The sequence below is a fragment of the Nomascus leucogenys genome, unplaced genomic scaffold (genome assembly GCF_006542625.1).
Source record: "Nomascus leucogenys isolate Asia unplaced genomic scaffold, Asia_NLE_v1 000869F_77683_qpd_obj, whole genome shotgun sequence".
Classification (NCBI taxonomy): domain Eukaryota; kingdom Metazoa; phylum Chordata; class Mammalia; order Primates; family Hylobatidae; genus Nomascus; species Nomascus leucogenys.
In genome coordinates, this window is record NW_022096705.1 from 8,282 (window position 1) to 21,840 (window position 13,559).

The window sequence follows — 13,559 nt, forward strand, 5'->3', positions numbered from 1 at the left end:
GGTGACAGATTGAGAACTTGTTGAAAGAACGGAATAGAATAGAATAGTATGGAATGGAATGGAAAGGAATCAAATGGAATGGAATGGAGTGCCATGGAGCAGAAAGGAACGTAATGGAATGGAATGGAATGGAATGGAATTTAATGGAACGGTGAAATAAAATATGAGCTGACATTGTGCCACTGCAATCCAGCCAGGGTGACAGATTGAGAACTTGATGAAAGAAAAGAATAGAATAGAATAGTGTGGAATGGAATGGAATGGAATGGAACGGTGAAATAAAATGTGAGCTGACATTGTGCCACTGCAATCCAGCCAGGGTGACAGATTGAGAACTTTTTGAAAGAAAGGAATAGAATAGAATAGTGTGGAGTGGAACAGAATGGAATGGAATGGAACGGAACGGAATCGAATGGAATGGAGTGAAATGGAACGGAATGGAGTGAAATGGAATGGAATGGAATGGAATGGAATGGAGTGAAATGGAATGGAATGGAACGGAATGGAATGGAATGGAATGGAATGGAATGGAATGGAGTGAAATGGAATGGAATGGAATGGAATGGAGTGAAATGGAATGGAATGGAATGGAATGGTGAAATAAAATGTGAGCTGACATTGTGCCACTGCAATCCAGCCACGGTGACAGATTGAGAACTTGTTGAAAGAAAGGAATAGAATAGAATAGTGTGGAATGGAATGGAATGGAATGGAGTGCAGTGGAACAGAATGGAACGGAATGGAATGAAATGGAACGGAATGGAATGGAATGGAACGGAACAGTGAAATAAAATGTGAGCTGACTTTGTGCCACTGCAATCCAGCCAGGGTGACATATTGAGAACTTGTTGAAAGAAAGGAATAGAATAGAATAGTGTGGAATGGAATGCAATGGAATGTGGAATGGAATCTAATGGAATGGAATGGAATGGCAAGGAATGGCACGAAACGGAATGGAGTGCAATTGAACGGAATGGAATAAAATGGAATTGAATGGAATGGAATGGATTGGATTGGAATGGAAAGGGATGGTATGGGATGGTTTGGGATGGAATGGAATGGAACGGAATGGAATGGGGATCAATGGAACGGAATATAACGGAATGGAATGAAATGGAATGGAATGGAGTGGAATGGAATTGAATGAAATGGAATGGAATGGAATGGAACAGTGAAATAAAATGTGAGCTGACATTGTGCCACTGCAATCCAGCCAGGGTGCCAGATTGAGAACTTGTTGAAAGAAAGGAATAGAATAGAATAGTGTGGAATGGAATGGAGTGCAGTGGAATGGAATGGAATGAAATGAATGGAATGGAATGGAATGGAATGGATGGAATGGAATGGAACAGTGAAATAAAATGTGAGCTGACATTGTGCTACTGCAATCCAGCCAGGGTGACAGATTGAGAACTTGTTGAAAGAAAGGAAAAGAATAGGTTAGTGTGGAACGGAATGGAACGGAACGGAATGGAACGGAATGGAGTGGAATGGAATGGAACGGGAGGTGGAAGGTGATTCACGCGGGCGGCGGCCCGGGCGGGCCCAGGAGGTGGGGCGGCCGCGGTTACCCCGGCAGGACGTCCGCGCCTCCGCCCCTGGGGTGGGCGCTCCCGGTGCGCGCGGAGAGGGTTGATCCTCGGTCCTGGCACCCAGTGTGTCGGGGGGATTCGAACACCTGCACGTGCGGGCAGGTACAGCCGCCTTCCTGGCTCGGGCGGGGGAGACACTGGAGATAAAGGCTGGGTCCCAGGCTTCGGGTGAACGGGGTGGTGAGGGGCCGGGAGGCCAGGAGAACCAAACCTGTCCGTCGGGTTTGCGGGCCAGACTGGGGGAAGGGGCATCCCGAGGCCCCCTCCCGCAGGGTGCCGGGAACAAAGGCCGAGTGTTTGCTCTGTGGCTGAACAGACAATGGCCCCGGAGTTCTATCTCTGGGGGGTGCCCTCCTCCCCAGCGTGTTTCCTGCTTCTCTGCCATCTCACAGCAGAAGCCAAGTCCTCTTACCTCCCGAAGGAGACCCTTTTTTAGGGTGGGCCAGGTGACAGCAAGAAGTCCCCGCGGGTGTCTGCCAGCCCTGGGTACCATTTCCTGAGCACCTATGGTGTTATTTATTTAAACATTTAGGTGGCACTTTCTGTATGCCAGCCACTGAGCAACATGCAAATAACAAACATTTCCCTTACAGCAGCCTGTGAGGGAGGCACTGAGTCACCTGCCGGAGGTCACACAGCAGTGGGAGGTGCAGCCGAGATGGGGTTGGCTGTTGCTGCTGTGTGCCGGGGGTGGCGGCCAGGCCGAGTGCACCTCCATGCTGGAAGCTTGAGCACATAGGTTCCAGATGCTGGCTTGAGGGCAGTGTGAGGGCGGGAAGGCTCCCGGGGGCAAAAAGAAGAGAAGGTGTCTGTTTTGGGGACCCCAGGGAGAGCTTTCCGGGCGAGGGAAGCCCGGCGCCTGTCGTCATGGGGGTGCCTGAGTCTCTAGTTGGAGTTGCTGGGGCAGGGAGGTGGGACACGGAGGCCAACCTGTGTGAGCCTCTGCCGGTGGAGAGCTGTGGGTAGGGCTGGACTCCCTGCCCTGACTTTCGCCTCCTCCCAGGCCTCTCCCCTCACTCACAGCGGCTCCAACCCCTCCTGCTGTGTGGGAGCAGAAGGCAGGTGCTTACATCCCACCCTCTCCGCAGTCCTGCCATGCCTCCAGGCCCTGGCGCTGCCTGTTTTTTTTTTTTCTTGAGACAGAGTCTCGCCCTGTGGCCAGGCTGGAGTGCAGTGGTGCGATCTCGGCTCACTGCAACCTCCGCCTCCTGAGTTCAAATGATTCTCCTGCCTCAGCCTCCCGAGGAGCTGGGACGCCACCACACCCAGATAATTTTTGTATTTTTAGTAGAGACGGTGTTTCACCATGTTGGCCAGAAGGGTCTCAATCTCTTGACCAGACGGTGTTTCACCATGTTGGCCAGAAGGGTCTCAATCTCTTGACCTCGTGATCCGCCTGCCTTGGCCTCCCAAAGTGCTGGTATTACAGGCGTGAGCCACCGTGCCGGGCCTGCCCATTCTATTCTGCATTCCCTCCACCTTCCTTGCTCTGTGAGGCAGACCTCTGTTTTCTTCACTGGATTATTTCCCCAGACTTAGCCAGCATGGGAGGTGTCCGGTGTCCTAGGGCCCTTGAAGTTAGCATGTCTGGAGGAGTGTGGGGCTCCCTGCCCCTCCGCTGACATTCAGAACTTAGAAAAGCCACACCCTTTTGTACCTGCCCTGCTGGGCCAAAGGATGCCCTGCCTTGGTTTGTCTCTGGGCTAGCCGACCCGGGCTTTTGTTGTGCACCTGCCCTCTGCCCCATCCTCCGTAGATGACTCCTGCTTCCCTGGCCACCCTCAGCTCAGCAGGGCCCCAGGAGCCCCAGTGCCATGGCAACACCTTCCATAAGTGGCTCCTGATTGTGTCTTAGATCCCTGATGCCAGCGCTGAGTCTGTCCTGGTTACCACGTGGCTGGCGCGTGGCCTGGCATGAGGGTCGCTGAAGGGGCAAGTGCGTGAACGAAGGCGTCTCAGCTGTGCCCTTCCTTGGTTTCTTCCTGACTTCTCTGGCCAGCTCTTAGGTTAAAATAAGTCCTGCCTTATTTTAACAGATGTTTATTAAACATCTGCCCTGGCCAGGCCCTGAGCAGGCTCCAAGGACTCTGCCCTGAACACGGTAGGCCCCTCCTGGTGCCGGTGGGTGGATGGGGGAAATTAGTTCCAGTGTCCCACACGTGACTGCCTAATTCCACATGGGATTTGCATGTGGAAGAGGGAAACAGAACAGACCTTTCCTTCTGTGAGAAGGATGCTGGCATGGACAGTCAGGATGGGGAGATGAGAGTAGAAGTTACTCAGAGCTACTTTAGGTCCCAGCACATAAGTTAGAGATACTTTGGGGCCTGGCACGTTGGCTCACACCTGTAATCTCAGCACTTTGGGAGGCTGATGCTGGAGGATCGCTCCAGCCCAGGAGTTTGTGACCAGCCTGGTCAACATGAGACTCCTGTCTCTACTTTTAAAAATTAAAAAAAAAAAAAAAAGATATTTTGGGCAGAGAGAAGTGGCTGTGCAAAAGTGGGTGTTTGCTGAGTTTGTTCAAGGAGCAGAAAGGAGGCTGCAAGGGTGTGAGGGGCAGAGGGCCTGGGAGTTTGTGTGTGTCTGAGGGGGATGGGAAAGGGAGTGTTACTTGGGCTGGGAAAAAAAGCTCTTCCTTGCTGTCTGGTGGGAGTAGAGGTGGGAGGCCTCCAGGCCAAGGCAGGTGTGTGGGGCCCCAAGGCAGGTGTGTGGGGCCCCAAGGCCCAGCTGGTGAGAGAACCTCACAGCTCCCAGGCTGTCCTTCCCCACCAGCCTCCCTGCCCTTCGCTATCCTGACGCTGGTGAACGCCCCGTAAAAGCGAGGATTTTACTGCGGGGATGACTCCATCCGGTACCCCTACCGTCCAGACACCGTCACGCACGGGCTCATGGCTGGAGTCACCATCACGGCCACCATCGTCCTCGTAAGGCAGGAGGGGCTCACGAGGGGATGGGGTGGGGCACAGCCCTGCCCTGGAGGTCCGCGTGGGGCTGGGGGACACAGCCTTGCCCTGAGTGGTACCTGTGGGTAATAGGGCCCCCTTTAGAGTCCCCAGCTCTCCAGCAGCCTTGGGGAGGCCCGTGGGGAGGAGTGAGGCCCCTGGGCTGACCGAGACCCCCACTGGTTCCTGCGGCTGCCCCATTTGCAGGTCTCTGCCGGGGAAGCCTACCTGGTGTACACAGACCGGCTCTATTCTCGCTCTGACTTCAACAGCTACGTGGCTGCTGTATACAAGGTGCTGGGGACCTTCCTGTTCGGGGCGGCCGTGAGCCAGTCTCTGACAGACCTGGCCAAGTACATGATCAGGCGTCTGAGGCCCAACTTCCTAGCCGTCTGCGACCCTAACTGGAGCCGGATCAACTGCTCGGTCTATGTGCAGCTGGAGAAAGTGTGCAGGGGAAACCCTGCGGACGTCACCGAGGCCAGGTGGGTGTGGACTAGCAGCCTTCACTCTTGGGGGGAATGGGAGCTGAAGAAGGCCCAGGAGCCAAATCATGAAGAGCCAGCAGGCAGCTGGCCAGGCAGGAGCCAGACCTCAGGGTTCCGTGGGCCCTGCAGACACTGGGCAGCCGAGGGGAGCATGCCCTGTCTCTGTCTCCCCTAAATTTCACACCCTGCCTTCTTCTGCACTATCTTTTTTTTTTTTTTTTTTGAGACAGAGTCTCACTCTGTTGCCCAGGCTGGAGTGCAGTGGCATGATCTTGGCTCACTGCAACCTCTGCCTCCCAGGTTCAAGAGATCCTCCTGCCTCAGCTCCCCGAGTAGCTGGGATTACAGGCGACTTCCACCACACTCGGCTAATTTTTGTATTGTTAGTAGAGACGGGGTTTCGCCATGTTGGCCAGGCCGGTCCCGAACTCCTGACCTCAGGTGATCCACCCACCTCGGCCTCACAAAGTGCTGGGATTACAGGTGTGAGCCACGGTGCCCGGCCTTCTGCACTATCTTCTTACCATCTCTACTGATAAGTCCTTAAACTTTTCACCTAATTGTTGACCTTTTTAAAAAATTGAAATAAAATTTATGTAAGATAAAAGTCACATTTTTTTCCATTTTAATGTGTCCAGTTCATTTTTAGTACATTCACAATGTTGTGCAGCCATCTCCTTGACCTAGTTCCAGAATATTTTCATCACATCAGAAAGAAACCCCTCAGCCTGGGGAACATGGCAAAACCCTGTCTCTACAACAAATCAAAATGTTAGCAGCCACGATGATGGTGCACCTTCACTCCCAGCAGCCACGATGGGGTACACCTGCATTCCCAGCTACTGTGGAGGCTGAGGCAGGAGGATCCCCTGAACTCGGGAGGCAGAGGTTGCAGTGAGCCAAGATGGTGCCACTGTATTCCAGCCTGGGCGACACAGCGAGACCCTGTCTCCAAAAAAAAAAGAAAGAGAAAAGAAAAGAAAAAGAACCCTTGTGGCCGGGCGCAGTGGCTCACGCCTGTAATCCCAGCACTTTAGGAGGCTGAGGTGGGCAGATCACGAGGTCAGGAGATCGAGACCATCCTGGCTAACACGGTGAAACCCCGTCTCTATTAAAAATACAAAAAATTAGCTGGGCATGGTTGCGGGCACCTGTAGTCCCAGCTACTCGGGAGGCTGAGGCAGGAGAATGGTGTGAACCCGGGAGGCAGAGCTTGCAAGTGAGCAGAGATCGTGCCACTGCACTCCAGCCTGGGTGACAGAGTGAGACTCCGTCTCAAAAAAAAAAAAAAGAACCCTTGTATCTGTCAGCTGTCGCTCCTCCCCCAGCCCCAGGCAACCACCACTGTCCTATTTTCTGTCTGCGGATTTGTCTGTTCTTAATGTTTCATATAAATGGAATCATACAGTATGTGGTCTTCTGTGTCTGCCTTCTCTTTTTTTTTTTTTTTTTTTTTTCTTTTTTTTTGAGACAGAGTCTCGCTCTGTTGCCCAGGCTGGAGTGCGATCTTCGCTCACTGCAACCTCCGCCTCCCGGGTTCATGCCATTCTCCTGCCTCAGCCTCCTGAGTAGCTGAGACTACAGGTGTGCGCCACCACGCCCAGCTAATTGTTGTATAAGTTAGTGCATTCTTGTATGTTTTTGAAGTTCATCCATGTTGTAACATTCTGTCAGTTTTTGCTTTAAGTATTTTGGGGTTCTGTTGTTTAGTACATTTACCTTTGTTACATATTTTTGAAAGATTGACCATTTCATCATCATAGAATGAGATATATGAGTTTTGTCTCAACAATTTTTGTCTTGATGTCTATTTTGTCTGATATTAATATAGCTATTCTGGTTCTCTTTTTGTTACTGTTTGCATGGAATATTTTTTTTTCCATTCTTGAACTTTCAAGCTGTTTATTTCTCTGACTCTAAAGTAAGTGTCTTATACCTTGCATAAAATTGGGCCATGTTCTTTAATGTATTGTCCAATCTCTGATTTTCTTTGAGACAGAGGCTCACTCTGTCACCCAGGCTGGAGTGCAATGATCTGAGCTCACTGCAGCCTCGGACTCCCAGGCTCAAGCCGTGTTCCCACCTGAGCGTCCCGAGTAGCTAGGACTACAGGCAGGTGCCACCACATCCAGCTACTGTTTATTTTTTGTTTTTTGGTAGAAACAGGGTTTTGCCATGTTGCCCAGGCTGGTCTTGAACTCCTGAGCTGAAGCGATCCACCCACTTTGGCCTCCTAAAGTGCTGGGATTACAGGTGTGTGCCACCACACCCAGCCAGATCTCTGACTTTTATTTTTTTTGTGTGTTTTTTCATTATATATTAATCTTTTTATTGAATCAAGGCATTTAATGAAACTTTGACTTTTAATTGGAGTGTTTATTTATATTCAATGTAATTACTGATAAGGAAGGACCTCTGTCATTTTGTTTAGGTTTGCTTAGGTTATATCTTCTTTTTTCAGTTCCTCATTACTGTCTTTTTGTTTGTTTGTTTTGCTTTTAATTTTTTTTTTCTTTTAGAGATGGGGGTCTTGCTGTCTTGCCCAGGACTTGAACTCCTGGGCTCAAACCATCCTCCCACCTCTGCCTTCCAAGTAGCTGGGACTACAGGCATACACCACCACATCCGGCTTGTTTTTAAATTTTTTTTGTAGAAATAGGGTCTCACCGTATTGCCCAGGCTGGTCTCGAATGCCTGGGCTCAAGCAATCCTCTCGCCTCAGCCTCCCAAAGTGCTGGGATTAGAGGTGTGAGCCACCAAGCCCGTTCAGGCTAAATAATCTTTTTTTTTTTCTTTTTTTTGAGACAGAGTCTGGGCCCAGGCTGGAGTGCAGTGGTGCAATCTCGGCTCACTGCAACCTCCACCTCCTGGGTTCAAGTGCTTCTCCTACTTCAGCCTCCCCAGTAGCTGGGATTACAGGTGTGCACCACCATGTCCTGCTAATTTTTGTATTTTCATTTATTTTTATTAATTTTATTTTTTGAGACGGAATCTTGCTCTGTCACCCAGGCTGGAGTGCAGTGTGCAGTGGTGTGATCTTGGCTCACTGCAACCTCTGCCTCCCAGGTTCAAGAGATTCTCCTGCCTCAGCCTTCCGAGTAGCTGGGATTACAAGTGCATACCACCATGCCCAGCTACTTTATGTATTTTAAGTAGAGACGGGGTTTCACCAAGTTGGCTAGGCTGGTCTCGAACTCCTGACCTCAGGTGATCCACACTCCTCGGCCTCCCAAAGTGCTGGGATTACAGGCTGAGCCACCGTGCCTGGCCAAATAATCTTAATTGACCTGTTTTCTTTCTTTCTTTTTTTTTTTTTTGTTAATTGACCTATTTTCTTTGTTTTTTTTTTTGAGTTGGAGTCTTGCTCTGTCACCCAGGCTGGAGTTCAGTGGTGCGATGTCAGCTCACTGCAACCTCTGCCTCCCGGGTTCAAGCAAATCTCCTGTCTCAGCCTCCAGAGTAGCTGGGATTACAGGCAGGCACCCCCACACCCAGCTAATTTTTGTATTTTTGGTACAGACGGGGTTTCACCATGTTAGCCAGGATGGTCTCGATCTCTTGACCTCGTGATCTGCCCGCCTCGGCTTCCCAAAGTGCTGGGTTTACAGGCGTGAACCACCACACCCCCGGCCTGTTTTGTTTTGTTTTAAACTGGGTGCTTAGAATATTATAATGTAGCAACTCTGGAAATACGATCCCACGCCCTCCCCCGGGTTTGTCCTTGCTGTTTGTTGCACTAGTTATTTGTTTAATGACTTTTCTGGTTGTAAAGTCTGTATTTTTTGTCACGTGTGGCCGTTTCTTCCTGTTCTTTTAGCCCAGTGGTGAGTGATAGTTCAGAGATTTCCTTAAACATCTGGAATCAAAAACACCCATAAAACCCTCCCAGAGTTTGTAGAAGGGTCTGTGTGCATGTGGGGTCAGCCCTTCCACGGTTAAGCACGTTTTCAACTCTGCCTTAGCTTTTGCTTACTGTGTGTGTGGAGCCTGAAGGCGGCCAGACGTGAGCGCTTAGCTTCGGGCACTGCAGGCCTCTCCTGAACTCCTGCACTGCTCTGTCTGCGGTCCAAGCCCTCATCGCCCAGAGCATTTTATTCCCTGGCCTTTCCCCCCCAACCCCCGCTCTGTTTGGTTAGTCTGTTGTTTGCGTCATCTGCTGTCTATGGCTACAGGCAGCAGAGAATAATAAATGTGTTGTGAATGTTTCCTACAAATGTCCCCCGGGTAGCCCCTCAGCACTGGGAGAACGTCCAGTCAGGTGAGATCAAGGCCAGCCCTTGAGCCATACTCCCGTCCACAGTTGCAAATAAAATCTGTTCTTGGAATCCTCAGGCCACCACAGTCTAGGCAGTGGGAGAGGGACAGGATGAGTTAAAATGCCACAAGGCCATTTTTTCTGAGACTTAGCTAGTTTATCTTGCTCAAGTCTTCTGGTGGCTGCAAGCTTTTGATTAGTTCCGAAAAGGTTAATTGTGACTTTTTTGCCATTTTTAAAAATTGCTTTTGAAGTTTCTTGCTCTGCTATTTTCTGTCTTTCTTGATGTCCTTCACTGAATCTTGAATTTATATAAAAATAAGTCTTCCCTCAGTTCCGCAGATGGGAGAAAATCCTGAAAAGAAACACGGTGAAAACGAAACTGTGGTGTTGCCTGCTTGCCAGACACGATTGTCTGCCCGGGTTTTGGGTTCAGGCCTCTGAGTCTTCACGGATGAGGCATCTCATGCCACAGCCCCAATCAGAGACTCTTATTCCATTATCAGATAACTGGAACGGAAAAGGGGAACAGTTTCTGCTACTGGGATTTGACTGCATCTAACAGCAGCAGCCTCCGTGTCAAACCCTCCTTTCTGTGGGCGGGGCGGGGACAAGGGGGAGGTTGGAAGACGCTGAGTGAGCCACCTGCTCCTTCTCCTTCCCCAGGTTGTCTTTCTACTCGGGACACTCTTCCTTTGGGATGTACTGCATGATGTTCTTGGCGGTGAGTCTGTTTCTCCGGGGCTTGCTTGTCGGGGGAACCGTGGCTAAGTCACTCCCTTCCCTGGACCTCAGTTTTTCCAGCTGTAAAATGGGTGGGTAGTGGTGGTGGGGGGGCTGATTTTTTTCTAAAAACGGGAGGCCCTGGGCTGATCAGTGTTTGCCTCCAGCCTCAGTGCTGCCATTTGTGCAGTGGGAGGGGGAGCACCCGGCAGGCGCACAGGCTAGCACGTCCTCTCCCCACTCCAGCTGTATGTGCAGGCACGGCTCTGTTGGAAGTGGGCGCGGCTGCTGCGACCCACAGTCCAGTTCTTCCTGGTGGGCTTTGCCCTCTATGTGGGATACACCCGCGTGTCTGATTACAAACACCACTGGAGCGATGTCCTTGTTGGCCTCCTGCAGGGCGCACTGGTGGCTGGCCTCACTGTGAGCTTCTAACCCTAACTCCATCCCCCGTGTTGTCCAGAGACCACTCCCCAGCCAACCCCAGTGCTGCCCTAGGCACCCTTCCCCCAATCCCAGTCCATCCCTGGGATCCCTCCTTCCACCCCTGGTCCTCCCCTGGGACCCCTTCCCCCCAACCCCAGTCCTTCCCTTTACCCCCTCCTTCCCCCATTTCTCCCCTGGGACTCCTTCCCCAAACCCCAGTCCTTTCCTTTACCCCCTCCTTCCCCCCATTTCTCCCCGGGGACTCCTTCCCCAAACCCCAGTCCATCCCTGGACCCTCCCTTCCCCCCATTTCTCCCCTGGGACCCCTTCCCCCCAGCCCCAGTCCTTCCCTTTACCCCCTCCTTCCCCCAGTCCTCCCCTGGACCACATCCCCCAGTCCCAGTCCTTACCTGGACCCTCTTCATTACCCCCAAAGTCCTCCCCTGGGACCCCTTCCCCCAACCCCAGTCCTTCCCTGGACCGCCCTCCATCCCCCCGTTCCTCCCCTGCACCCCAGTGCACAGGACTCCTTTCCATGCACCCCAGTCCTTCTCTGGACCCCTGGCCCTGCTGTAGTTCTTCCCTGGGCCTGTCAGCTCCTCAGTGCTCCCCCCTGGTCCTCCACTAAGAGCGCTCTCTTCCCACCCCAGGCACTTTTCCTCTCATTGCCCACCCAGGCCCCTCGATCCCACCTGGGACCCTGTTCATCCCCCTCCTGCTCCCGCCCATGTCCCTGGTACCTGGCCGGCCCCTTGCCCATTCTCACCTCCTCCACTCTACCAGGTCCGCTGCATCTCAGACTTCTTCAAAGCCCGACCCCCGCAGCACTGTCCGAAGGAGGAGGAGCTGGAACGGAAGCCCAGCCTGTCACTGACGTTGACCCTGGGCGAGGCTGACCACAACCACTATGGATACCCGCACTCCTCCTCCTGAGGCTGGACCCGCCCAGGCAGGGAGCGGCTGTGAGTCCAGCTGAGGCCCACCCAGGTGCTCCCTCTGGCCCTGGTTAGGCACTGAGGGCTCTGGACGGGCTCCGGGAACCCTGGGCTGATGGGAGCAGTGAGCTGGCTCCGCGGCCCCCTGCCCTGCACTGGACCAGGGGTCTGGAGATGCCTGGGTCGCCCTCAGCATTTGGAGGGGAACCTGTTCCCGCCGGTCCCCAAGTATCCCCTCGTTTTATGGGGTTAAGGAAGGGACCGAGAGATCAGATAGTTGCTGTTTTGTAAAATGTATGTGTGGTTTTTAGTAAAATAGGGCGTCTGTTTGACAAGCGGGCTCAGTGCCTCTGTTCCTTATGGCCGCTCTCGGACTGTGTTTCTCACATCAGAGGTCTCCCCTGCTGGGCTCAGCGCAGCTCAGGTGTCAAGCAGACTCACCTGCTGTGATGGTAGAAGCCAGAAGCCAAGCCCACCCCTTGCGTTTCTCCCACAGAGTGCTGGGGTCAAGGGTCAGGTGGATCGGCATGCACGAGGGTCATTTCACTGCTGAGAGGGGCCTAAACAAAAGGCTGCTGCAGGTTGAAGGACCAGCCTCCCTCGGGGAGGCCTCTGCCCCAGGTTCCTAGTAGAGGCTTCCGAACAGAGGCCCTTGGGCTAAGAGCACGGTGTGAGTGAGCACGTGGCTGGACGCCCCCAGGGTCTGAGTCCGGGTGGGGAGGGCAGCATCCCTGGGAGGTCCGCCGGGTAGAGCCTGTTGTCAGGCGTGAAGGATCACACACAGGATTTTAGCCTGGAGCTGACGCTTCAGCCCCCTTCTGAAGGTTCGTCCAGTCCCTGTGTCCTTTAGGCCCAAAGCTGGTCCCTCTGGCCCGAACCCCTCCCCTCTGCTCGTGTCAACCCCGTGCACCTGGGGGCCACACTTCTGAAACGGGTAATTCAGGGGCTGGTTTCCCTGAAGTGATTACAGAACATACAGAGCTTAGTTTTTCAACGGAGAGTAAAGGGTAATTTGTTTTTTTACAGTGGGTAACTGAAGTATCTTATTCCCCGGCCCCTGCAGGGTGTTCCTGTCAGGGCTTAGCCTACCGGGAGGGTAGTGTAGCACTGGGTGGGGAGGGCAGGGGCCAAGATGCAGCCTGGGAGCCCCACCCTAGGGGCCAAGATTGGAGGAGACCTGCCCTTGGCGGATGGGAAGGAAGGTGACCCAGACACTGCAGAACTGTCCCTGAACGTCAGGGACTTGGCTCCATGCAGGTGTCAGACAGGTCACACTGAAGCTTCCCAGGGCCAAGGAGCTCAGGTATCCCAGGACGCAGACTACCAGGTGTATCTGGGCTCAGAATGTGAGCCTCTGGCAGTGGATGGGGGAGAGGCTCCCAGCCACACCCAGCAGACAGAGTCACTTGGATCAGGAGCAAATGGGAAAGACGCAGAGGCCCTGACACCAGCCAACACCTCAGTCTCCTCCCAGGTGCAGTGGCCTTGAAAGCCAGGACCACAGTGAGGGTTGAGGGCAAGTCTGTGGACGCAGCTACAGTGCACATGACTCGTGTGGTTTGCTGGGGCGCAGGTGGCCGTGTTGGGATGGCCAGTGAAGAGTAAGGAGCAGAGGAAGCTTGGGGTGAGAGAGATGACGCAGCTGAGTCCAGCTGTTGGCCTTTACTGGGGGAGTCTCCGTGCTTCACAAAGACCACCGGCACCACAGCTGTGAGAGCAGAGAAGAAAGAGCTGTGCTGACCACAGCCATCCCCAGAGGGTCCTCCAAAGCCAGAAGGGCCCAGCTTTGGTTTGGGAGCCAGTGGCCTCTCGCTGTTTCTGTGCTGCCCAGCTGGACCACGCGTGCACTTGTCTGCCTCTGATGAGAAAAGCCGAGACGCTGTGTGTCGGGCTCAGGAATTCTCATGGATTCCCAGCACCACGAGAGCAGACACGCTGGGAGTTAGGACACATTTCTCTACCCACACGGAGCAATGGGGAAGCTCTCGTGCATAATTTTAGGTTTATGCTGCCCACACCCTTATGGTTTTATGGAAAAAATAGTATTTTCTCTCATTGTACAAGGAGGGCATTTTTTCTGTTGTTTCTCGCAGGAAACTCAGATTCTTAGCCATGTAAATATCATTTCCCATGGCGCTGTACTCCTGGCCGGCATTTCTCCCACGTTCCGAGGCTAATTGGTTTTTTAAAAACTC

At 52.9% G+C, this 13,559-nt stretch overlaps 1 protein-coding gene across 1 annotated transcript; it reads left to right on the forward strand.

The window, feature by feature from the left end:
* Window positions 1-4,367: 4,367 nt before the first annotated feature.
* On the forward strand, window positions 4,368-11,699 carry LOC100580386 (phospholipid phosphatase 2-like). The gene is made up of 5 exons (XM_030808810.1): window positions 4,368-4,519; window positions 4,745-5,022; window positions 9,947-10,004; window positions 10,250-10,426; window positions 11,213-11,699. The coding sequence occupies exons 1-5, from the start codon at window positions 4,484-4,486 to the stop codon at window positions 11,360-11,362; spliced, it is 699 nt and encodes a 232-aa protein (XP_030664670.1). The 5' UTR covers window positions 4,368-4,483; the 3' UTR covers window positions 11,363-11,699.
* Window positions 11,700-13,559: the final 1,860 nt, after the last annotated feature.

Excerpts from the sequence above, each read along its gene's own strand:
- LOC100580386 (XM_030808810.1), top strand. The coding sequence starts at position 4,484 with ATGGCTGGAGTCACCATCACGGCCACCATCGTCCTC. Across the intron at positions 5,023-9,946 it reads GCGGACGTCACCGAGGCCAG|GTTGTCTTTCTACTCGGGAC; the intron begins GTGGGTGTGGAC and ends CTCCTTCCCCAG. Across the intron at positions 10,427-11,212 it reads CACTGGTGGCTGGCCTCACT|GTCCGCTGCATCTCAGACTT; the intron begins GTGAGCTTCTAA and ends CCACTCTACCAG.